The 26,738-nt window shown below is 37.3% G+C and overlaps 1 protein-coding gene across 9 annotated transcripts in view; it reads right to left on the bottom strand.

Annotated features, from left to right (window-relative positions):
• Window positions 1–26,738, bottom strand: part of USH2A (usherin) — a 385,399-nt gene that overhangs the window by 196,417 nt on the left and 162,244 nt on the right. For all 9 annotated transcript variants that reach the window (XR_010428978.1, XM_064648236.1, XM_064648230.1 and 6 more), the window contains 2 exons: window positions 16,970–17,083; window positions 14,474–14,635 (listed from right to left, as the gene is read on the bottom strand). Coding sequence is in view for 8 of the 9 variants with exons in the window: in XM_064648236.1 (XP_064504306.1) it covers window positions 14,474–14,635; window positions 16,970–17,083 (276 nt within the window). In the remaining variant the exon portion in view is untranslated. The remainder of the gene's footprint in view (window positions 1–14,473; window positions 14,636–16,969; window positions 17,084–26,738) is intronic.

Raw genomic sequence — 26,738 nt, 5'->3', positions numbered from 1 at the left:
CTCAAATCATGTGGAGTGCCCCACATCACATGATTAAGAAAAAGAAGAACCAAAACATCAGAGAAGAGCATTTACACTTCTCTTAACACTTTACCACCAACTAATCTACCTGATTCCTTGTGTGGCTCTAAATATACACATCATGTCACTGACCACAGAAGAATCACAGTGCTCCTTGGAAACCTCCTTACCATTACGCCCCAACATGACTCATCATCATTAGTCACTATTAGAAAAATACAGATGGTGAGAGAACAACTCTCACCAACCAGAGGTTTTTTCAAATGTTTCTCTTGCTGCCAAAACAACAAAAAGCCAGTCAGTCAATGAAAACATTCATCATCAAATGAGCCTAATGAATTTCCAAGTTATATCTTTGCTTACTAGAATTAAAACCACTCACTGTCTCCCTAGTTTACTTCATTTATAACAGTTGGACAAATAAAATGAGTTTGAAGGTCAGAGGGAGAGAAAGCAGAAAGAGGACAGAGCACATTAATTTTTACCAGGCACACAAAGAGAAGTAATTGTGGACAGTATCACTACCTTAGCTTTACTTTTCTCTTTCTCATTGCTTTACACATCATATAGAATGAAGCAGCCCTATTCTAAGAGTTAAATGAAAATTTCCATTCATGAATGCTTCCAATCCAGTCACTGTATTTCTATCAGCTTCAATAGAGGGGAGTTGTTAGTATACATCATAAGAACCATGATGTCTTAGTCAATGTTTAGCCCAAAAAGTGAAAAAGGAAAAAAAAAGTGTTTTAAACATTTTACCTCTGTATTACTCCAGCTTTATATTCACAACTGGAAAATATATTTGCACCAGGTAAATACATTGCAAATTTGAATCTCAGATACCTGCTTCTATAAAACTGGAACTACTCTGGATTCACATTAGTATGACCAAAGACCCTTTGGCTCACCAGCAGAAGTACATCCCAAGTAATTCCAATCTTGCAGCAGTGGGAGAAACAAAATTCTGATCTACCTAACATTTGGTGCTGAAGTAATTGTATCAGGCCTCAAGAGGTGCCAGACTGCCACTTTTACAACCCATTGAAGAACACATATGAATGTGAAGCTATGGCAAGAGAAGCCAGTAAGATATAAAGTTATATACAAACGTATGGTAAGTAATACAGCAACTATTACTATCCATTTTATATAAATCAACAGTGTGGTCTCATCTGGAATAGCATATATTACAGAGTGCAGAAATAAAGTCTGTCTGGAAAATAGCAGTGAGATAGCACAGGCTTACATACACTCTCTTAGGAAGAGATGCTGCAAAAACAACCTGAGAAAAGGAAACAAAGAAGATAACACATCATACAGGGGTATAAGATAGTAAGTGCTACATAGAAAAGCAATTAGGATGCTCTGTTCCCAGGAATTCCCTTTCAATAATGCAGTGGGGGTGGGAAAAAGGACATGCAATAATTTAGAAAGTGGAATTTTCAGAGAAAATCACCCCACCCAAAATCATGGAACATCTACTGCTGCTGACAAGAAGATTCAGGCTTATTTTCATAAATCAAATTTGGGGGGAGAGACATTAAGTATCAACATCATGTTTTTGAAATTATTTTTATAAGCATCACCGTAATTTGCAAATCTGTAGAACAGTCCTGCAACATTTCTATACTTCTCTCTTTGTATCTGAGACAATGTAGAACTCTTCAACACTGCATTTTATTTCTTAAATTTTCCCACCAAGGAAAGAAAAAGAGGGATGAGATTAACGAAATTGATTTCAAAAAGAAATATTTTCTTTGACAGAAATCAAACAATGCTACTACTAGATTTTTCTTATTAGAATTCAATATGCATACTAAATCATAAAATACCATTTTAACCCCAAAACAATTGCTTTAATGAACAAAATATTCAACAAAAAGAAATCCATCAAACAAGCAGAAGCTGGATACGCCACAATCAGACTAGAAATTGGAACCTAAACAAGAAAACTATGACAAGGGCTCTTTGAACTGCCATCAACTATAGGTTGATTAAATTAGTGATTTATAGGTTATGAGCTTTATTTAGCAATATCTGCATTTTACATCCACTGTGGGTAACTTGTTCCATCATTTTGTATAGTACCAGGCATGCAGGATGATTAGAGAGCAACTCTCACCATCCAGGCAAGGCATCATGTGATTTAATAGTTTCTGTAGAAGAGATAGTATCACCTTCCCAGGACCAGAACAGCTCTGTATATCTGAATTATAGTCAGAGGAGAAAGGGTTTTGCCAAAATATTACTGTAGTGCTGGAACAAGGATAGTGGGAGGACTCAGCTTCTGAGCACTGATCTTAAACAAAACAATTTACAGCAAGTTAAATCTGTTGCAAGACTACAAAAGCTGAGCTAGTTTTCAGCTGACCACAGAATTAGCAGCAGAGTAAAATATACTGTACTTCTACGTGCTCTCCTCTCTCCTTACCAGAACAATCAGCCCCAGATGCGGAGTCATTAATTTGGCCAATGTGAGATTTGGGAAAATTATTTGGATTCCATTCCCCATTTTTGTGGTCTTTTTCATTGTTTTGGTTTTTTTTTTGGGGGGGGGGTTGTTTGTTTGGTTGGATTTTTTTAAGTTTTCTCACTTTATATTTATTTTCAAAAACATATGCATACAAAAACAAAACCAAAAGAATGAAAAGCCCAAAGTTTTTTTCAACTTGACAAGTTGCACTACTCAGTTATGTCATGTAGTGCCAGTAATGTCATCAGATAACATAACTGCCACAATCTGATGTGATGCATTAAACTGGGATTACCAGAATAAATCACGTTTGTGGGTACACAGATCACAGGTGGTGCAGTCAGCTGCTCTGTATTATGGTGTATCTATAGGATGTGCAGATTAGGATATAATGTCCAGAGGCTTGTTCTCGTTTGTGAAGTGCTTTGTAACCATAAGTCAATAGTAAGGAGCCACCAAACAGTTATAATGGCATAAACCATCATCAGGGAAAAATACAAATCGATCAGTGCCAGTGATATAACAGAAAGAGCATGCATCTGTCCCCAGTCTCATAAATTCAGCGGTTGTTGCAGGCTTTTCCTCTATCCAACGTTTAGTTTATTAATACTAGTAACTATCATAAATAATAATAATGCAGAGTAGTTTATTTCAAGATGAATGCTCTTTTTATTATCTGTTGATCCTATACCTTATTTCTTACATCATGTCCATATTCCTCCTGTAAATGGTAAGGGGAGAGCTGGCTAAATTTATTGTTTGAAGTTTATGCCCTTTAATTGGCAACAGAATGCTATGCCAAGAAAGTTGTCTACGTAGGCTCTCTGAAATATCTGCATACCTTAACTAGCATGGTAAGTCCCTACAAAGGAGGCATAGAATTTATGTTCTACTGCGTGCTATAAATAAGTAATAAGAACAGATTAGAATTATGCATTTACGCCTACTAGCGCGAGTGAGATGCATAATTCACAAGTGGCAAACCCTTAAGAGGTTTTCGTATTTTACCCCAACCCTCTTCCCCCTCAGTCTTGTCTATGTAGAACACAGCATATTGTTCAGTCCCACTGATTCACAAATTTTTATTTTATTTTTTTTTTCCAGCTACACTGTTTAGGTTTTATAATCACTACTTCTTTCTTGCAGAAAAGCAACAGACACTATATTAGTAGTCATTGCTGGGTATGGGTCTGCTTTATGTCACATTATGGGTGTCATCTTTATGAATTTTCTTGTGATACTCAGGGACACAACTAAGAGAACACAGAACTTGCAACTGAAACTTCTCAGCACAGGAAGAACATAGATAGGTTGGAGTGAGTCCAAAGGAGGGCTACCAAGTTGATTAGAGGGATGGAGCACCTCTCCTACAAGGAGAGGCTAAGAGAACTGGGATTGTCCAGCCTGGAAAAGAGAAGACTTCAGGGTGACCTAATTGTGGCCTTCCAGTACCTGAAGGGAAACTACAAGAAAGATGGAGAAGGACTTTTTACAAGAGCATGTAATGACGGGACAAGGGGGAATGGCTGCAAACTGAAGGAGAGTAGGTTTAGATTAGATATTAGGAAAAAATTCTTTACAATAAGGGTGGTGAGGCACTGTAACAGACTGCCCAGAGAACTTGTGGATGCTCATCCCTGGAAGTGTTCAAGGACAGGTTGGATGGGGCTTTGAGAAACCTGGTCCAGTAGAAGGTGTCCCTGTCCAGGGCAGTGGGTTTGGAACCAGATGATCTTTAAGGTCCCTTCCAACCCAGGCCATTTTATAATTCTCTGATTCCATGATTCACAGTTAACATGATATATTGCCCCTCTAGCTGGACCTCCTGGGGAAATACACTAATCTCTGTGTCCATTCACATCTTCAGCTTCTCTGCTGAAGCCTCTAAATACCTGTTGTGACCAGAATTTTTATGATAGCACACAAAGGTCACAGATTTTGCTGAACCTGTGCCTTTCCTCCACAGCAGTTCTACCTCTAAGAAGAACTCTGTTGCCTGGTGATAATTTAAGTCTAGCTGCTTTAATATTTTTTGGTTCTCAGGCTGAGGAACTACAATGTTGATTCATATACATCCCAAAGAAGCACCACTAGGGACAAGCTCTTTGGTGAAGAAGTTACGTTCTAATTTTTCTCATTTGTTTTGAACTTAGTCTATTTTTCTACCTGGATTTTCCTTTGTCCTGCATGCAAATATTTTAAATTATTTTCTAGTTCTAACTAACATTTATTTATTTTGCCTCAATCTTTGCCACACAACTTCTTTTCATAGTTAAACTAAGACTTGTACCTCTTTTTTTATGGTATCATTTACTTATTTATTTAATCTTTTTATTTCTTCAGTGTATCTCATTTGATTTTGAGTTTTCCTTGACAAACTTTCTATGTACTTTTTCTCTGCCTGCAAACTTACAAGGAAGACTTAAACTGTGCATGTATTTTAATTCCTACTACAATTTAACAGCTTAAAAACTGTTATATGACATTGCAACAACGGTATTAAATCCCAAGATTTAATAAATAAAAAAAAATCAAAACAAATTAGTTGAAATGTAAGTAATACTTTTAATCTAACTTACCCTTGAGCTGTTGAAAAGGCTAGGAAGCCAGTTCATGAGAACATTCAAAAATTCTTACCAATCAAATTAAATTTTTGTTCCTTTATCAGAAAACAAATAACAATGAAATTGTTAAAATGAAGTGATAAATAGCTCCAATGTTAAAGTTCAGTTTTCAAAAGGATGTTATCGACATACTTTATCAACATTGGTTCTTTTCATTATTGATAATTTCCTTAATTCTCAACATTTCTCCTAGAATAGACTGAAAAATTCACTTATGCATCCTTTGTATGAACTCATCTAGTTTAGCCAATGCTCCTGGATAGGTAAGCAATGACAACCCAAAATCTCTTAATAAGCCAGATTCTCTTGTCACCTCTGAACAACTTTATGTAGCCCTAAAGACAACCAGACATTCAAAAAAAAAAAAAATTGAGATATGCAGACTGTAAATGTGACTCAAATGTACCTGGGTAATCAAGGAACATGGTATGTCCAAAGTAGCCATTTACAAAAACAATACCAATGTTTATCATCCACCTTTGCATTCACCTTAAAACCAGCCTTACTTAAAGCACGCTAATCTTCTTACCTGATTCGCTTTATGTTCACTTAAATATTTTTTCCCGTGTACTGGTTAATTTCCTGGTAACACATCACTTTAATGTATCTCTGTATTTATAAAATAAAAACTACAGAAAACAAAGGAAGAAAAATTATAAAACTCCATCACCTTTCAAAGCCCAACAACAATTTGTGAAAAATGTTTCAATCAGAAACAGATTGTCATAAAAACACAATATTTCACGGACGACTAGTGAAAAGCATGATGGAGTTCAGTACTGACTAAAAGTCTATTAAGCTTTACGTAAACAGTGTAGAAACCTAGGTTAGATTTCTGGCAGTGATTCAACAGGAAAGGAAGTATCCTAGAATGCCTTTCATGCTCTCTGGGACAAGATCTATGCTTCCACATAACTTAGGAGGATAGGGAAACAGATTTTGAAAATACAGGAATACTCCTCCAGTCATACAAACCATCAAATATTTTTAAAATCAAACTTATATCCAACTATTTTATGACCTTGTAACACTCAGTCTTGTATTGTTCACACATAAGACTTGTGAAAGATGAAAAATACTAAGGAAAGTCTGGACTTACGTTATTTAGTGAAGCATTTTAGAAACTCAAGTTGTAAGGAAGTTTCTCAGATTTATTGAAATTACAAGTCTGAAACACATGCAAAATTAAAAGATTCCACTTCCCATAAATTTGTCTCGATACAGCTTTGTTTTTTTGAATAAATAAAATGCTGAACATATGTCAGTAATGACTGAACACCCCCATGGCCACAATTTTAATAAACCAAGGGAAAGGAGAAGCCTTGGTTGGGAACCCTCTAGAAGTACTGCTGTGGTGTTACTGTGGGGTTACACTGTCACCATTTATCAATATTCCACGACTGTTAAAGGAATGTTCAGACATATAGGGTATAGAGAGAAGGGTCTGTGTCTAGCATTAGCCAAAGAAAAATTCATGTACTGCTCTGTCAAAACATTATCACAGCTGATAAACCAACACTATTTGTTATAGCAGCATGGAATAAAATATCTATTTTAAATTAAATATACATTAAGTGTTTAGCAGCTTGGGAGACCTAAATTAGTAAGCAGAAATATGAGTGTCTTTTCCAGGGCATAAGGAAAAACTCAGAGAGAAGCTTCATTATGCAGCTGGCAATATGAAGAAGGCAGCCTCACTCTATCAAAGCCTACTAAGGTAGAGCTATGTGAGGTATGTCTTCAGGATACCAAGAGATTCAAACTCAAGCAGCAGGTTTAGCCCTAGTCCATCTGTGCAAGAGGTGTCATATCTCTGCCTGAGTCCAGCATAACCTGAAAGGAAGCATAAATCATTTACCAAGTATCTCAAAATGATCCTGGCAAAAAAAAAATCCTTTAGAAAAGTGAAGATGCTTTTCTTGATCCATAAATATATTGCTTATAATTTGAACATAAAACCTTGCACAGTTTCTGATGTTAACAAAGGTGTGACTGAATGAAATCTTGTCTGTTTTATCAGTGAAATTAAAACCAGAACAGAACCCACCATTTTGCCTTACTAGCTTCAGGCAAACCACAATTACCAGGCATACTGCTGAAAATAAGATCCCACAAAAAGTATTTCAGCCTGTGAGCTCAACATAGCCAAGAAAGTATATCCTAGTTCTTAGAAATCTTAGGAGATCTCTCAGTGTTTAGTAACAAACAGTGGTCACCATGACACAACAGCTCACAAAGAGAAACTACATCACTTTATATGAAGTTTTCGCTGATGAAAGACAAAATGCAGATAAAACAGGTTATGCACTTCAAAAGATGCAAGAGCAAGGTAGACAAGATTCAGCCAGTTTGCCCAAGAAAGGTTCGCACAGGCAACATTACAACAAACTGATCTCAGAAAGTGGCAAAATAAGACTTAGCTGCTATCTAACTGCAGAGTGGATGTCTTGGAGAAGACCTACAAATCCACATGCCAGTGGAGACCACCTGCAAGACAATAATGCGTGGACAGTAAGCTCTGCTGGTTGATTAAAAAAAGGCTGTAAGGCTTAAAATTGTAAACTTAAATTTTACAAATTGAACTCAATGAACTCTTGATGTAAATGTCTTCCTCAGTAGACTACTGTCTTTTGAAGAAATCTCAGAATCTTTAAGTCTGCTAACCAATCTACATAACCTAAAGGAGAAAATAGAGGACAAAAAGCCTACATACGTCTAATTCTGACAAATAGTTTTGGAGTAATATCACAGGACAAAATAATCTGGGTGTTTTACATTTTTTTAGTGATTTTAGTGGTTTTGTTTCTTGTCACAGAATTCAGACAAGCCTGGAAATCAATGTTTTTCTTCTTGTGGTTTAAAAAAACAGAGTCCACAGTCAAAATAATTCTTATATGCGAGAAGGGAAAAGAGAGAAAAAAAATACTCTCTCTGTTCTAAAGCTATTAGCTCTGGAGAAGCTATTTTGTTCCAGTTCTCTTTGGTACATACGAAAGATTGGAAGGTACCAATTGCTCTCATTTTATAACATGTGTTGCATTTTAATTTTTAGAAAGTGGTACTCAAGCAACCTGAGAGCTCAGCAATTCCAGCAGGGTTAGCGTGAGTTCTCTCCTGGCTTGCTGTGTTACCCAAATCTGATCAAAGGACAAGGACTCCAGAAGCTTGTCCAGCTGTGGTTTTATAATGACACCATTAGGTTTTGCTCTATAATCAAGGTCCCTAAAAGTCTGTGTAGCTTCAGGCTTAATATCTGCGACAAGGTTAACTGAAATCTGCAGCAAGGATAACTACTTTAGCAGATTGTATCAGCAGGAAATATTTAAACACTATTTAAAAGGATTTTAAATAAGCAGATTTTATTTAACACTGCACTAATGCACTGCAATAGAAAATGATACAACAGAGCTGCTACAAATAAACATAATGCTTTTACCCTTACACTGGCCCCCTCCCTTCTAAATTCCCTAGATCTGTATTATTAAGCCCAATGAGTGCACCAGATCTTTCTGTCTGAAGCTGAAATACAGGAACACCAGGCTCAGACAGCCCATTTGCCCTTTGGTTTTGTGCCTGCTGAATCTGCATTCTGGGTCTTTGGAATTAATTATGATAGTACCAGTCACAGGCAATGTCAGTGTTGCCAACTCAGGTGTATCAAATGTGCTTTCTTACATGCCTAGAACTTTTAGAGGAGGGCAGCTTCTCCCTCCTCTAAAAGACTGGTGTACCCTGCCCTCTAGTGCCAGGTGCACCAATAGATGTTCACTTAAATGCACACTCAGGCCAGAATAAAGCCTGAAGCAGCAGGCATTCTTCATATGACATCCTAGAAAACATGGTACTTTCTGTATGACTTATCAGCTGGAGATGTTGCTAAACCAGACATAAGGGGCTGGTCTGGCACTGTTGCACAGTACTGCAAGTCCCTAAAATAAAAGTGAGACACTGGGGCATGTCTTATTGGGTCGCACGCAAGACATTTCAGATAGATTCCAATAACCTCTCTGGGAAGAGGTGAAGACTAGTGTTTATTGCTCATCATGGTGCTAAAGAAGTCTCTGCTTCACAAAAAAATGAGCAATTGTGACATTCAAGGTTATAATATACACAGATCTAGCACTAACATTTTATTGAATAGCAAACAACTCTTTCCAAAACACTCTAGTGAAAGAACAGACTGGGTACATTTGTTATTTATATGTATTTCACTGCAACCTGGAAGATAGGAAATAAACTCATACCAGAGGACTACAGAATTTTTCTATTGTTTGTCCTTTAAGGCAAAAGCTGCCTGTCATCTTTGAGCAGGACCTAAAACAAAGGAATGCAAATCCTTAAGGATGGAAATTGTTGGTTTTAAACATTGCTATAGCTGAAAACTGTATGAAAAGTAACCACAAGAACTACATCTTAAACCTAACATAATAAGGATTTTCTTCTCAGTGGTTCAGCTTCTAGCAGTGATACATCTTATTGAAATTTGGTGGATTTTCTTGCTCAAATTGTTTCACTTGGCAATTAGTACAATACTGATATTATGATGGATTTTGCTTTTATTGCCATGATCTATCATTTAAAACAAGCAGTAGTATTCATAGGGATAAAAAGGACAAAAAACTGCTAATTTTTCAGTAAAATGCAGTAATTGCACATGGCTGTGCATAGTGTATACTATAATCACTCCTGGGTTAGAGCATCATAAAAAAATACAGGTACTAAATTGGGATTCTCCTATTTTTTTAAGTTCAGATATGTTAAGCCCTGATTGAACAGATGTCAAACATCTGTCTCTTCCTCACACAAAAACAAGGCTCCCATTCTAACCTGGTTTTGTAGGATCAGCCTTTCCACACTCAGGTCAAATAACAATTTGAATAAGCCAAAGGTTAGTTCATGCTCTCAGAAAAAACTTGTGAAGACAGCTCTTTCTCACATTTACCAAGGCTCTCCTTAATATTTTTTCCAGAAACCTGGTACAAAGTACTCTGTCACATTTTTTTATAAACTCTTGTGCATGTAATTTAGGATAACTCTATTCTTGTTTAACTCGGTTGAGGATCTGTCCTTGTAATATAGTTGACAGGATCTCTTTCCTGAAAAACTGGAAACACTTCTTTCAGGTTGGCAGAGAAAAATAAGTTTCATATAGCTGAGTCTTAATAAGAACATCTTCCTTTTAAAGATTCATGATGAGAACCATTAGATTCTGCTAGGAAAATTATATGAACACAATTTGTTAACATTGTCAAGTACCAACTGCTGCAGCAAATGCAGACATACATCCTTAATGCCAAGCTCAGTGCAAGGATAGATTCATACTTCTTGGGTTTTTTTTGTTTTCTAAAGTGTCTGTCAAGTCATTTACCTTTGTAAACATGTTAAGCAATTAATAGCTTTTCTTAGCCCATCAAATTCTCAGCATTTAAGAAGAGGGGAATATTTTGTTCTAATCTTTTTTTCTGAAGTTTCTTCACAACCATAAGGTTTCCACCAAAATAAAACTTGGCACTTGGGTCACATCTAAGCATCACTGTCGCTGCTTATGCCATTAACATTCTGCATTTATTAGACCACTTTTCTGCTGGTGATATCGGCACCATCGGCTCAGGCCACTGTAGTTGAATACTTCTTAGGATAAAACCCACTCCATTGGCTCTTCTGTCTAAGGCAAGTAAGAAATTTTTGAGACTAATTTAAAAAAAAAAAAAAGAAGGAATACCTTGCATAAAATTAAAAATATTGTTTAAATAATTACATGAAGAAACCTCCACATTTCAAAGTAGAAGGTTCAGCTTTATCTGTGAGTGTTTGGTTGAATGAGAAGAATATTTTCCTCTCCACAGGAAAAATCAACTTAAATTTTCCTAAAATCAAAAACCTTTTTAAGATCATTATGTTTAAGCTCAGAGCTCTTAAGATAACTGTACAAGCTCCTCCATCTCCTCACAGCTGCTAGTCATCTACAAAACAGCAAGGTATGCAGGTTTGGGGAGCAGAACACTATTGCAACTACTCTTCTACGCTGTAGATGTTGGTTTTGCTTACAGGATCTTCTGCACTCACACAGAGGAAATGAAAGCATGAATACAGGGGCATGGATTCACACAGCTTAAGTTTCACCAGGGATCCCGGACTATTTCCTCTTCGCTTGTCCCTTGGAGATATTAGGCTTTCAGTGGAATATAGGATGTGAAATACAATCCAGATTGCATGAGGAAGTAGAACATACATCGCATAAAGCAAATGCACAAAGGTGGGAAGCAGAAAAAACAGAGACAGACAGTTAACGCAGGTGTTGTGGTAGAGGGGCTGGCTTCATTTCAGTGCTTTATTACTCACAACACAGAAAACGAATTTGTTAATATGGAGAAAATATTTAAAGGCACTAATGGATGATGGATGCCTAATGGGTCTCCCTTTTCAATGTGGTAAAGTGTACATTTGCCATATGTGCTTTTAAAGGGTTTCCTTTTTAATTACAGCTCAGCCCCTAGAGGAAACAAACCCTCAAATTTCCATGAAAATCAATGAGTATTTCAAGCCCTCAACAACTGTCAAGATCAGAAATTAAGCTAACAATATACGTGTAACTATGGTATTGAGAAAACATATCCCTCCTCAAGTTATGGATTAATTAGTACGGACCTAAACTGATTGCACTTTCCATGGTCTGAAATGAAAGTCAGCAAAGTACAAATTTTTAGCTGTCTTCTTAAAAAGAAAACTTTAAAAACCCAGCACATTTCAACAGATACAGTACTTCAAAAACACAGAGAGAATCTATGACTTTCTGGTATAAACTACCGGTCAGGAACTAAGTCATATAGTCAGTAAATTAGGAAAATAATTTTGGTTAATAAACAGGAAACAGATGTCAGAGACAATGAACTTTGTTTCTCTGTTTAGGGTCAGCAACATATTATGTTGAGGCAATAAGTCACCAACAACACTAGCGTAAGGGCTGAAAAGAAAAGGATAATTATATGGAAAAGGCCAAGACCTGTATAATACTCGAAAGCCAAAAGCTAGAACTTTTCACCATAAAACTCTAACTGGGGGGGGGGGGGAAAGAAAATATTATGTTATACCTCTTTTAAATCTAGCCTAAAAAATAGAAAATATTGGGCTCTGAAAGGAAGCAAAAATCAAGTAAAATTAAAGACATATACAGATCTAAGCAAGATCCTGAATAAACCTGATTCAAAAAGACTGGGATTTCTAGTGACCCAAATCCCAGCCTGCTGGCTCACATTGCTACTTCTCCCTCAGGCAGAGTGAGGAACTGGCAGCTAAATAAAATGGTTCCAAAGTAAACAGACTGATATCCGCACCATTTTCATAATGATGGGCAAGAGTGCCTCCTGTGTTGTAGTGCATACAGTAACACAGTCTGATTCACCTGCCTTCTCTCTTGAATATGTAAGATTTTCTCTTCTCCTTACATCCATGTCTGCCTAAAAATTAATTGAAATCGAAGTCACGAAACGCTCAATATAAAAATATAAAAAATTCTAGAAAAAATATAAATAAATAAATAATTTCTAAATGGAAGGAAAAGAGCTTCTCTAGAAAGCTTACAAACCAGATGAGACTTCCTTCGACTACTTCAGCTGAATGTATTCTGATATATCACTCAAGATTTAGAGGTAGAACATGAGGAATCAAGTCCTGACCCTTTTTAACTTATGCTTTTCTACATTTTCAAAGAATTCCAAAAGTTACTTGAGCATAATTTCTATCAATAAGCATCATTTTGGCTATAATTCAGACTACAATCAGACATGAATCTAAAACCGACCAACCAAAATACATTATGGTGAACAGTTCCTCAAATATTTTACATTGCTTGCCCATTTACAGCTAGGCTGCAGATGAACACATTGGTAAAACCACCTGTGATGAGCTTTCAGTAATGATTTTAATAAGATTGGAAGCACAACTACTTTCACTTCAAAATTTTTAAGAATGGTGCTATGATATTGCAATGAGGGATTCATAGAAATCTTACAAAAAAAAAGATAAATGGCACTGCGAGAATACCAGAAAACTGGGGAGATGGGGGAGAAATTAATTGAACCTGCACTTTTGATAAATATTTATTTTTTTGCAGAAGAAAAATGCACACTTGTTTGAGCTGTCATTATGCTAACCTATATCCTATTTTTCATATTATTAGTAATACATAATGTGGTAGTTTATATTCAAAAATAAAACCAGAATGTATATACCTCACGTATTTATCCAGAAATACACTAAGGTTACTATGGTTACGAAAAATCCATTACCTTTGAATACAGAATGAAAAAGTTTGACTTAAAGTGTGCACTATTTATTATAGCGATCATCAACAGCCTTCAGGAGGTTCTCTAACTGGATTCATTTTTCAGTGTCAAAACTGACCCACCACACCAGTAGCTTATGGCCTGTGCAAAGCAAAGAAATTTGAACTATATGAATTTTTAAATATGTTTTATACTAACTCAAGATGCAGAAATGGTTTTGAATTTTAAGGCCTTACATTACAAAGAAAGTAAGGTCTTGGTACCCTTTCTCCCCTGAGTTGTCCAATATTAAATGCTTTATTTTTACTTGTACCTATTAACATATACAAATTCTGATGGGTCCAGAATAGTGCTTATGCTGTAGTATGCTACTTCTAGCTCCATATCTTGAGGTTTTTATTAATTTTGTTTGTTGTTTGGATAATGTCTGAACAAATAATTTGGATACTTCATTAAACTACACCAATTACATTAAAATAGGAAGACAGATTACCACGCTTCACTGTACTGCCAAACAACAGACATTTAGCTTCTATGCAATAGTTTAAGACTACTGATATAACCTGGCTACTGGCACACAGCATAACTAATATCAGAAGAAAACAGATAATTAGTTTATACATTCAATAAATTAATTAAACATGGACTATTCAGGTAAGCAATGCAGTGTCTCTCTAATTAAGAGTTCTAAGAAAGACAGGAAGAAAAACTATTAAACCTGTACATAATATCTTGTCTTCAACAGCTTGCAGTTTACTTGCTTAGAGAGCTAGATGGTATGAGATCAAAATGTTATAAAATCATTAAAAATATGACTCGGATCCTGTGAAAGAGGGCAATACAGCACAAGGTTTAGCTATACCATCCATGGTGGTGTTAATTTCTGTGAGTCCCAACAAAGAGTTCTATGAAAGATTCTTTAAAAAAATAAAACCATCAGGGTTTAAAGTGCATCCAGTCAATTTTAGAATTATATTTCTTTTCCTCTGAAATAAGAAGAGGTTAATCATACAATTATTCATAGCAACTATGAGATACATGTTATACATGCAATCTAGCAGAGAACTCACCTTTTACAACATATTTAGTTCCATTTCCAGAGTAAACTGGTATTCCATTCATATATAAAGTATACTCTGTAATAATACCATTTGGTGTTTTGGGTGGATTCCAACTCATCAGCAGGAATGTGGGAAAGGATATTGCTGTAGGTGATTGCACATCTTCAGGGGCTGGTGAAAAAAACGTATAATGTTATATTATATTGTCTTTCCACGGATAATAAAGAATTTAGGTGAGAAGCTACTACCAGAATGGCTTTTGGTAAAGCTGAAATTTCAGAAGAGATTTTATGTCTGCAACATACCAGCATTTTGAGAAGCCTTCTATTTTATGTAAGCCAAACAGAAACTTCTATGAAAGATGATGATATACTCCTTGGGTTTAGGAGAATAATAATGCTTCTATAATTTTATCTTTCCAGCTTGATAACACTGAGCAAGGTGAGGGGTACAAGATTTTAGTGCAGTCCTTTTTTTAATACAAATTATTTTCTCTTCCTTCATGCTTTTTATTCCTAATTACAAAGGGATCATTCCAATCACAGATGCAGGCAATGTGTTCTTAGGCACTACCCCTTATTTCAAACTTTTCATAATTCAATACACTTAGTAATGTTTGTTTAATGTAGATTTTATACATATAATATACTGGAAGTTGGCAATGCATAATAATTTAAAAGTCGAGTTCTTTCACTGTTCCAATGAGTTATATTAGAAGCACAAGGAATCCCACTGAATATCGCAAGGAGAGCAGAGCTTGGGCCTTAGTCTGGGAGAAATATCTTGTAATTTACAAGCTCTGTGCTAGCAATTTAAAACAATAACTAGCAGTGGCTGGCAATGTGAAAACAATATAAAGTAATGAATGTTTCAACAGGGAAACAGGGATAGCTGGAGGGTGTGATATGGTGTCTGTCTTCTGTATCGCCAATTTATTGTTACTAAAAGCATGCAACAAGAGCATCCAAAAATAGAAATTCCACACATTGACTTTTTGTTCAATTCTTCTGAGAGATAAAACACATGTTCCCCATGGCTTTATTTGATCTTTGGGGGGGGGGGGGGAGGGGCGGGGGAAAGAAAAAGAAAAAATCTACTCTTGCCTAAACCTTTCCAATAGGACACGTAAAGGATTCCTGCTTTACTCACTAAGCAGATAAAATAAGACATAAACAATTTATTTTTAATTACATGTCACAGCAGAAAGAAATATGTAAATACTGTATTTCATGTTTACATCACAGGGTCCAATAACTATTTGGTTGTCAGAGGCTGCACCTTTTCATGGAGAATGCCACCAGACAGTCTCAGTTTATTTTGAACATCCAAGAGGGAATAATTGGACTCTGATTTGATTGGTGCTGCTGGCAGTTGTTAACATGGTCACAACAAAACTCTGTTCTAGCAATGTTAGACTGCAATCTTCAGTACTGCCCTCGTCAAGACAATACCTTGCATGGCTACCTGCTTTGGCAGCAATTCAACACGCCAGCATTCTTTTAATTATTATGGCTATAATTCATATGACTTCATGCCAAAATTTTATTTGCTTTACTGGTACTGTATTATTACCTAGTTTACATGAGAAGATAAAACAAAGAACTGTGGGAGGGAGGGAATTTTGAAAACTACTCTGCATCATGGAAGATTAACTACTGTCTAATAAATACATGTCAAAGTCTTCATTATTCCACTGGTGTAGATTTGGAGTAACTGATTATTTTAACTGGATTAACACGGCTTTGGGATAGAAATAGGAGATACGGACTTCATGTTTAATTGAGAATGAAGTTAGATATGTCATTGATATTTTCGGAGCATCTGTAATTGATGTGTATTACTTATCAGCCTAGTCTCTAAAGTCAGAATTGAATGTATTTTTTCTTTCTTCCTGGCTTGTTCTTAATGTAAGCATAGGAAGCATTAATTTATACTCATAACCTTTTAGTTTGAGCACAACAACCTGTGAAAGTGTTTAGAAAAAAGAACGGGAAAAGCTGAACAGCAATTAATAAATAACTCAATCGGCATTTGGTGGTTTCATCACACTGAAATAATTGTTGCCTATTGATGGTGTTTAGTGGTTAAAAGAAACCATGGAAATCAACCATTTGATTCTCAATTTCATACTGTGCCATACAATCAATTCTTTTTAGTCAGACTGTCTCTAGATTTACTTCTGAGCCATAGTAAAATGAGGAAGCTTTCATTAATCTTTCAGATGCTTCATATTAATGACAAGGCTCTTGCATGAACAATGTAACAGCAATTAAAAAGCCCATTAATCTGCATTACAGCTATTAAAGATGCATGTCATTAAAGGGTATGGAGTTTGATTCATTTTCGCACCCCCCCAAAAAATGGAGCAATTACGGTCTGGCAATGCACTTTGTCATCAAATTAGGTTGGGGTTTTCCAGCAAATGGCTTTGCAGCGTTTAGCTCTTCTCCTGTTTTATTATTCATGACTGAAATGTGGAAGTCAAGACCTTTGAAATTACTTTACCTTCTTGTGGAGTGGAGATGTTCAATGCATGCAAGCTCTCAGTACAGCCAGCCAAAGTGCAAGCAGTTAGGGTTACAGCATAGTTTGTGAAGGGATCCAAGCCTGTCAATACGCCTGCAACACAAGAAAGCAAGGTGTTGTGCATGTACAGTGTACAGACTGATTATAGCATACACAGACAGAAGTAACATAAAGTCTTCTGTTACAGGCTTCCACTGTCACAGGTGGAAAAGGAAAATTATTTCAAGGTTTCATTCCTATCATCCATGACTTAAATTTTGCAAAATAAATTAAGAGTATATGGTATTTTATTCCATTTTAAATATTAAGATGCAGTTAAGTTTCTTTAATTATGCTAACTGTAACAGATACTGCTTCAAAACTGAGGTGTATATTTTAATGTAACAATGATAATAAAGTAGTTCTTTTCTTAGTCCCTGTCTCACAAAGTTTTTTCAGTTATTCATTTTGTTTTTCCAAGGAATTTTCAATGTCTCCCAGAACAAATTTTTTTCAATATTTCCTCTCCAACATTGCCCCTATTCATCCATAAATTGAAATCTTTTTTGTATGAAACATTCCACTTATCTTCCATTACTTCAGGCCATACATTTGCTATACTACTACAGTAACAATTCAGATGACACCGTTTACAAGAAAAAAAGATCTGTAACCTTCTGCTATTTTAGGTCCTGCTTATATTAGTGAAGAAAAGTTACTAGATTCCCACATATCAATCAGCTCCTTGTCATAGCAAATACAATAAACCACTGCTTACCACTTCAGGAACTTAAACAATATTTTGAACATCAATATACCGAAGAATTACGAGGGGAAAAAATTGGTTTACCATCATTTTCAGAAACACCAGCAGCTCTCATTTCAAACAGGTCCAACAATAGGTCCAACAATAAAGTAATAAGAAATATAAATGCAGTAGTAATTAAAAGAAGGCCAATTCAAGTTTTATCTCAAACCATGTTCTCACCTCAACTCTCACAGCTCTCTAGTAAAATCAATGTGGTTTTTCATTAAAAAAAATAAAATTTCAGCAAAATGTGTTTTTTCAAAACTGTCCAACACTGCATTTTGAAAGCAGCTTAAAAAAACCCAGTACCTCAAAGAACTCCCAGCATTACATGTACATGAACAAGCAGACAAAATTAGACCTTATTACTACTTGTCATTGTGTTACTACACAGAATGCAACATAACTTTGCATTTCATTAAAAAAAATCTTTTTTCCCCACATAAGCCCTTTAAAATCATAAAAAGGGCCTGGAGAATTTGATGTTGGAAGTTAACAGTTCAGAATAAATACACTATTTTCTGAGTAGAACAATCAAAGTCTGTAAAGGTTTATATTGTGTTTACTAACAGGTGTGTTCACATGGAAAATACGAGACTAGCTTTCACTGAATTAGTAACGTTTGTGCTTTTTGTTGCAATCAATCAAAAAACTTCAAAGGTTGGCATTGTAATTATTTTTCTATTTGAATTTTCTGAGGTGCAGTTCCACTTGTACACATGAAGAAATATTCAGAAGTAATCACTTATACTTCAGAGCAATGTTGAACTAAAACTAGCTGATCAGCATCTGCTTGCTCTGGTTATAGCTTTGATTTTGCAAATCCCCAGTTAACAGCAGAAAGCTGTACTGACATCTTACTATCCGAAGTAAATGTGACAGGAAAGGAAAAGAACACTGTGTCAGCCACCACCTAAGTAAATGTCCCTGTAGTCTTCCTGTGATGGAAGGCAGATATTTTTAAGAGCCACCAAAAAGCCGAAAACAGGAAATAACGATGTTTTCATAGAATGGTTTGTGGTGGAAGGGACCTTAAAGATCATCTAGTTCCAACCCCCCTCCATAGGCAGGGACACTTTCCACTAGGTTTCTCAGAGCCCCATCCAACCTGGCCTTGAACACTTCCACGGATGGAGCATCCACAAGTTCTCTGGGCAACCTGTTCCACTGCCTCACCAAACCCACAGTAAAGAACTTCTTCCCAATAGTGTCATGGTTTGGACCTTGTTTTCCCCCAGAGGCTAAGAGAAGTGGTAGACCCCAAGGGGTGGAAACCCCTAGAAGTTTTGAAGTTTTGCCCAATGGGCGCTCCTGCAGAAATGTAAACATATCACAAACTCACCGGAAGAGAAGAGTTGTAGTTTTTGGTTGTGGTAGAAGTGGTGGCCATGTTGTGAGCCACGAGGTAGGGGCTCTGTGCCCCTTGGGGCCTCTGACCCCCTCCCAGCCCCGGCTGGGGGGCTGCAGGGACCTGGAACAGCATAAAGCTGGGCTAGGTGCCTGTAGTTATGCCGGGAGAATGTTTTCTCCATGGGCACACAGCAGCAGCTGGGACTGATCAGAGAAACGGTGGCAGAGAGCCAGAGATAAGAACCTGAACTGAAGTAGCAGCAGAAGCAACATGCAGCACCGCAGAGAAGACTCCTGGAAGACAGAGCCAGGAGAAAGAGAGCCAGCAGCTGAGAGACAGAGTTTGGGGTAAGACTGATACCAGATTCCCCAAAACTCCCTTGGAGACCCTCTTGGAGAAGAGGGACATGGACTCCTATTTTAGAGGAGCCTTGGAGTACAGCAGCACCGGAGAGAGAGAGGAGCTGAGAAGCTCAAGAGACGTCCCGGAGCCGGACCGAGACGGCCAGATGGAATGCAGGGGGAGTTGACCTTGGTTCTTCCCCCCCTTGCACTGCTGCCACGGTGGCAGCCTGAGAGGCAGAGCACAGAGGCCCTGCAAGTAAGGAGCTGAGTCTCCTGCAAGAGATACCAGACCTTCATGAAGACCCCCCTGTGTCTTCGTGATATGACGTGGTGATACGACCTTGTCTGGGGTTACGAAGCCCACGGAAGACCCCTCGGTTGAGGCGATGGGGCCGGGGGAGTTTGATACCTCCCTCGTTGAGTGCTGGCAGAAAGCCAGCTATCAGCTGCTGCATGTGGAGAAGACAGACAGACTGCTGTCTCAGAAGATGCTGCTGCTTAAAGACTGGAAGGGATCTGTCCTTCTTTCCCTCCTGGACTTTTATTTGGAGGGGAGAAGAGATCTGGTCCATTGTAAATACTATATGTCATGGTAGAGATAGTTTGTGATCATGTGTATAATGTGATATGGTATTTATTTGTACAGTCATTGTAATATATTCCCTTTCCCCCACTTTGAGTCTGGTGTGTTTTGTCTGGAAGAGCCCATCTCACATTAGGTTGAGATGTGGGAGGGGGGATGGAGTTAGGGAATTGGATTTTGGGACTATCTCAAACCATGACAAATAGCTAATCTAAACCTGCCCTCTTTTAGTTTAAAGCTATTACCCCTTGTCTTTTCACTACACACCTTTGTAAGAAATCCCTTTCCAGCTTTCCTGTATGCCCCCTTTAGGCATTACTATCCCTGTAAAATATTGGAAGTACTGGAATCTACACTAAATTCTTCATCATGGAAATTCCATTAGTTGAAAAAATATCTTTTTTTACATAAGACTTATTTCCAGATCATAGAGGGTTAAACACAGGAAACTATAAAAGGCACAATTGGAATTACCTGCTGCAAATAAACAGAAGCAGAAACCAAATACTCTGTGACATTTGCAAGTTCTCAGTCAAGAGGAGCATAGTACAGTGTATATGCCACCTCTCTACTCACTCTGCTGTGCTTTAGGAAGCGATTTAGTTTTATTTGTACTTTTAGCACTTGTAGCATTCTTTTCTTATAAAGCAGTGAATTAATGCTCCTTGCATTTTCTGATAGAAGACATTCGGTAGGGTCACCAATGGCTTCAGGCACTGAGAGCTGCAGTAGGACATATCCAGAAAGATGCCCGTATCTGTAGAAGGTTGGGATTGGGCTGTTTTGTTTACTTTTGACAAAATAGAAAAGTTTTATATAAAGCATCTGCAGCAGAACAGAGTTCACATTGCATAGGCAAGTTTGCGAAAGGCAGCAAGAATTTGCAAAAAGAAAAAAAAATAAAACCCACAAAACCCCCAAACAAGTAAAGAAGCCCTTTTGCAAAAGGATTTTTATGTTTAAAATTCATTCAGCAGAGCCAGCAAATTAAAAAATCATTTGTTTGTTTCCTAATCAATGTTTTTCCTTCACATGTACTCTTGCCCTATTTTCTTTCAACAAAGAAACAGATGTGCTGCATAGGTAGGCAATAGAAAGTGCACAGATTTTATTTACATACTTCAGCAAACTACTTTTTTCTCAGCTGCCATCCTATCTGTTTGGCCAGCATCCACTGTAATCTGTTCTCCTTCATTATGTTAATCTGTGGGCGGAAAGATTTCTGTCATCTTCAAATCGCTTGTACAGCAATGGTAAACACCTTGGCCTGTCTGTAATTGGACAGGTGTCTGCATTGGTGTCACCCGGCTTTTAATTCAATTAAAGAACTGGCTGCTCTGCTCTCATTACCCACTCATTTCCTCTGCACTTTCAGTCAGTCAGTGAAATTTACACTCAGCGCCTGACTACGTTAAAATACGAAGTCAGCAGTCCCACAGCAAAGATCATCACTGATACACGTGAATTAATTTATAGCACAGCAAAATAAATTTTGCAGTAAAAAAACAGCCTATGATCCAATGAAGTCAGCTGACAGCTTTAAAAAACTTACCCCAACTTCTCAATTATCACACTCCCTGACTGGCATCTCTTGTCTATATCCAATAATTGTTGATCTGATAAGAATCCATCGGGCTTTCCAAGATGGGATGCTAACAAAGCAAAATTTGGCCACAATTGCATGTATTCTATTAAAGTTAACAGGAGAGAGGCAGATAAATTGTCACTTTGGTCAGGAGATAGAATTAGAGACATCATCAATATTTAAGATGAGGGTCAACCTCCCACATTTGGGATATGAGTCCCATTCATTCAGTCTGCCACCACAGAGCAGCCGAATCCACCTAGTCTCAAAATTTACATCATAGGCTACGTTCAAAGCCTTAAAATCCACATGGGAAAGTGGAGACACTAAATCATTCTAACACACCATCCTATCTGCCCAAAGAACCTTTGGAAATAAATTAAAGTTCTAACACAGACATTTTGACACAGTGACCCCATGAAACTGAATAATGTCATTTGTTAAATATGAATGTAAAGTTAACAGTCTAAAAGAGTGATCTGGAATCACATCTAGAACATTAAGCCCACTTTATATGCAAAACTAGTATTTAATTCTCTATACTTTTATTTAAATGGTCTTTAATTATTTGCAATATTGAAAGTTGAGGTTTAGAGTTGTGTCAGAGAGAAAACGCTACGTTCATTCTAGCAGATAAGGGATAAGAACATTGCTATGGACAGTAGAAAAGGGGTCAACAATGAATTTATGGCAAAATGGGTGCATGGACTAGTCAGGGTGAGTTGCATCTTTATATCCACTCCATTCATCATTCTAATGCATACAGCATATAAGAAGATTAAATATCCAGCTTCTTTCCTTCACCTCTCCATAAAATAGACATTTCTTTTGTTCAGAACCTCTAAAAGGGAAGTCTCATACATTTAGGCAACACAGCATCCTGGCAGATTTTGAGTGGAAAAGTAGCGCTTCTCATCAACGAAAAAATAAACTGTTCACCACTACACTATGAGGGCTAATATTCTGTTCAGAAAAACTGAAAAATAGAATCAAAGGCAATTACAGTATTATAGCAATTTCTTCATCTAGTTTTATGAAAGTAGCTGCTTCACTGTTCCAATCTGTCACCCTACTGTTTCATGAAGTTGCTTCAAAACTCCACCAGGTCTTCAGAGATGAAAAGACACACTTGCTTATTGCAACTTATAGAGCTTTTACTCTGCATAATGGATTGGTTATAAAAAAATATAAATTGAGGTGAGGTTTTTAAAATATATTTCCTGATGAAGCCTTCCCATAAAAACAAAACCACTCACCTACATACACAACTCACACAAAAATAAGCTATTTAATCTTACAGATGTAACACAAATACTAAAGTTCACTTCCTCACTTCCATGTTAGCTCAGCTAACATGGCTGAAGAGGACTATTTTGCAAGGCTAGTTCTATTTTTTTTTAGAGGTAAATTTAGCTAATTTTAATCATAACCAGGCATTACTTTCATACGCAGCCTGAAAACTCAGCTTTGTTACTGAATATTAAGATTCCAAACAAAGCTTATCACACATTTCTTTCACAAGTTGAGTGCATTTTGTTGCCAAAAGGACTTTTCTTTGCCACATTTTTTCATTGTTGACTCCCTAACACTCTATTTCATAAGGAACTATTTTGAAATACACCTATTACAATTGAAACAACACTTGACCTTTAGATTCACCTTAGTTTTTGTTTAAGCTTTAGAAACAAAAATTACCAAATCTCCCCTCCCCATACCTCGAGACTATTTAGCTAACTTGAATGCCTGAGGTCATACAGCATCTGTCCAACAAAGTCACTTGTGTGTCGAGATGCATCATTGCCACAGTACACTTAATCACAGTCCACTGATCAGAAAAGGAAGTCCTCAACTGACTTTGTTTTTGACAGATTGTAGCAAAAACTGTTTAAGTATATGTGTCTTCTACATACGCATTTCTGAACTGAAAGCCTGTGCACATCAATCTGTCGCATACATCTGCATTTTTAAAGCATCTTCTAACTAAGCATAGTATGAGTCATAAAACGTTGAAGGACTATTGAACATGAGGACACCTATTCCAACTCTTTGGCTTATAAGAACAAAAAAAAAAGTTTACCTTAGTTGTTGGATTTAGGTGGCTTGAAAGACCCTTCTTTTCCCCAACAGAAATATTTCATAACAAACCATGTACAAGCTCCACTGGCTTTGAGGATGCAATTCAGGTTGCAGTGGTTGAAAGAAACCTGTTACATTCCCGATAACACAGGGCAACTCTCTAGCTGCTTCAATTTGCAAAAAAACCTTGGCTCAACAGAGTATTGATTCTGTAATATCTACCACTATGTTACCCTTGATCATTTCAAACAACTGGCAGTGCTCATTTTCTGTAGTATGATTAATTTTAAAAGTTTGCAAAGAAAGAAAGAAATACTGTCCACCTTTTTGCAAACTTTTTTGAGTATGTCTATAAAACCATATTAATTATCCCTTCTGTCCTGACAAACATTAAAACATTGACTTCTTTTTATTAATAAAAGTACTGGTATGTAGCTAAGAGTTGATGTGATTTTGATAAAATGTTCAGGTTTATTTAATCAGACAATTTACATTTTGTATGAATAAATTTATAAAACAGCATTGGACTGTAAACAAGATTCATTTAGGTCTAAACTCAATCAAGTTTGAATCTTAATATTGTAGAATACTAATATAATTTATGTTTTAAAATTCATATATTGAAAAATATGCCACTAGTCTGCTAAAGCCAGCTAAATGAAAGGAGATAGGAACCTACATTCTGCCACTCTGATTTAGAGTGATTAGGAGCTCAAGCACCACCTGACAACTCACAGAAACCTAATGGGCAAAGACAGGTCTATTGGCTACCCGATGTTGCATTAGCTGCCGCAGTCAAACAGGGATCTGAGCAGGGGCTGGGCTGCAGCTTCTGGTATGCTCCTTCACCTCCTCCCACCAAGACATATGTGCCTATAGATGGGTGAGAGAGACAGAGAGACCAAATCTCCTTACGACACCCACAGGGACAAAACAGGCCAACAATGAGCATCACAGTCCTCATCATTAAATGGATCTCAATGCATGACACCCCTTTGTGTGGGCACAATGTGTACAGCCCTTCAGATCTCACATGCTGTGGTATAGCATTGTAAAGCACATACTGTCATTCTAATGGGAAATATTTAGACATCTTCTGTCATCTATCTGTGTTTCTGACCAAAGGTTACTTCAACAAAATGATGACAATGAGAAATAATCCACCTCAAAATACCAGCCATTCTTGTATTTAACTTGGCTCAAGCTGCCAAGCACCTAATGAAGCAGCTTTCAAAAACCATATTTTCATTACAAAGTTCTAGCTTTTATTACTTTAAACATTAGTTGTAAGTAAATATAAACTAAATACACCAAACCTGTTTAGTGCATTATGCCTATTTGTATCTATATAAAAAATTTTAGAACATTAGAAATTTGTCTCAGTTTGGAGCAGGGATTTGGGAGTCCTCCTAGTGCTCTGACCCTACATACATTTACATTAGTTGGTTTGCAATCCTTTCCTATAAATTTATAAATTCCTATAAATTTACAAAAATCTCATTAACTGTAGCATAGGAATGTTTTCAGTGTAAAATATTTGTGCAAACCAAGAGTTTTCAAGTAATTTCAAGAGCGTGAAAGTTATTCCAGCAATTCACTAACAGTTTCAGGTGGCACACTCCCCATTGCTTACAGGCCCCATATAGACCAAAAAAGCCCAAAGGAAACAACATTTCCTAAGAGCCACCTCAGACAGTGACCCCCGAACGCCATCAGAGGCAGTGCTCGGGGCGCAGAGGTTGGTTGCAAAGCCACAGGCTGCTTCGGCAGTGCCGGCTGAGGCCTGGCAGAGGTTTCCCTGAGAGGGAGAATCTCTCAGCCAGCAGCATTTCCCAGAGCATGGGCATTTGCCAGCCTGGCAGCAAGCTTCCCCCAGCCCTATGGCCCCGCTGTCCAGCCCCAGCCGATCTGTCACTGGCAGGTGGTCCTGTCTCCTCTTCTGAGAGATTCTCTAGCCAGAGCACTTTCAAAACCAAGGGGCAGCCCAGACACTTTGATTAACCATATTAAATCATTAAATTAACTTTTCCTGAGATATTCATCTGTTAAGCATAAAAGACTAAAAGTTGAAAAGTAATTACAAACACGTGCCACGGGAAGGAGGGAACGGCTGCCATGGGCTTTCAGAGGGGAACCTGTTGACAACAATTTTCTCATTACTACGTGTGCAGTCACAACATCAGCCCTCAACTATCGCAGCAATGACACAGGCAGGATGAACAGCAAAACCATACACACTTGAAAGAGATATCTATAAGAGAAACACTAATTGTTTGTGAATTCTTTTGCAGCATATTTTATTTCAATATTATTTGCAGGTATCATTAGCATCCTTCACTACCCATATTTGGGAGCCTGTCATTTACAGGTTTGTCAATCTCCTGAATTCCTAAATGACAGAAATCGGAATTATGGTGGATAAAAAAACCCACCATAGTCCTCCTAGTGCTTGTGCTTGACAAAAGAAGCATCAGAGGATTGTGATCAGTAACACAAAACCTGTTTAGAGGCAAGACAGCTGGGGTGTATCCCAGGGGTTGATACTGGGGCAAATACTGTTCGACATCTTCATTAATGACCTTGATGATGGGGAAAGTGTGACCCTCAGCAAGTTTGTGGGTGATACAAAAGGGTCATTAAGATGAAAAATGGACTGGAGCATGTCTTTTATGAGGACAGGCTGAGAGAGTTGGGACTGAGCTCAGGAAAGAGAAGGCTTGGGGTGATCTATCAATATTTATAAATACCAGATGGGAGGGAACAAAGAAGCAGCCAGACTGTTCTAAGTAATGCCCAGTGATATGACAAGAGTCAATGGGCACAAATTGAAACACATGAATCATAGTATCATAGAATATCCTGAGTTGGAAGGGACACACAAGGATCATGGGTCGTGACGATCTCAGAGGTCTTTTCCAACCTAAATGATTCTTTGATCAAGTCCAACTCCTGGCTCTGTAGAGCACAACCCCAAGAATCACACCATCTGTCTGAGAGCTCAAACTCTTCTTGAACTCTGGCA

The sequence above is a fragment of the Pseudopipra pipra genome, chromosome 3, assembly GCF_036250125.1.
Source record: "Pseudopipra pipra isolate bDixPip1 chromosome 3, bDixPip1.hap1, whole genome shotgun sequence".
Lineage (NCBI taxonomy): Eukaryota > Metazoa > Chordata > Aves > Passeriformes > Pipridae > Pseudopipra > Pseudopipra pipra.
The sequence above is the reverse complement of the archived record's forward strand: the minus strand, read 5'-3'. Positions and strand labels throughout refer to the sequence as shown.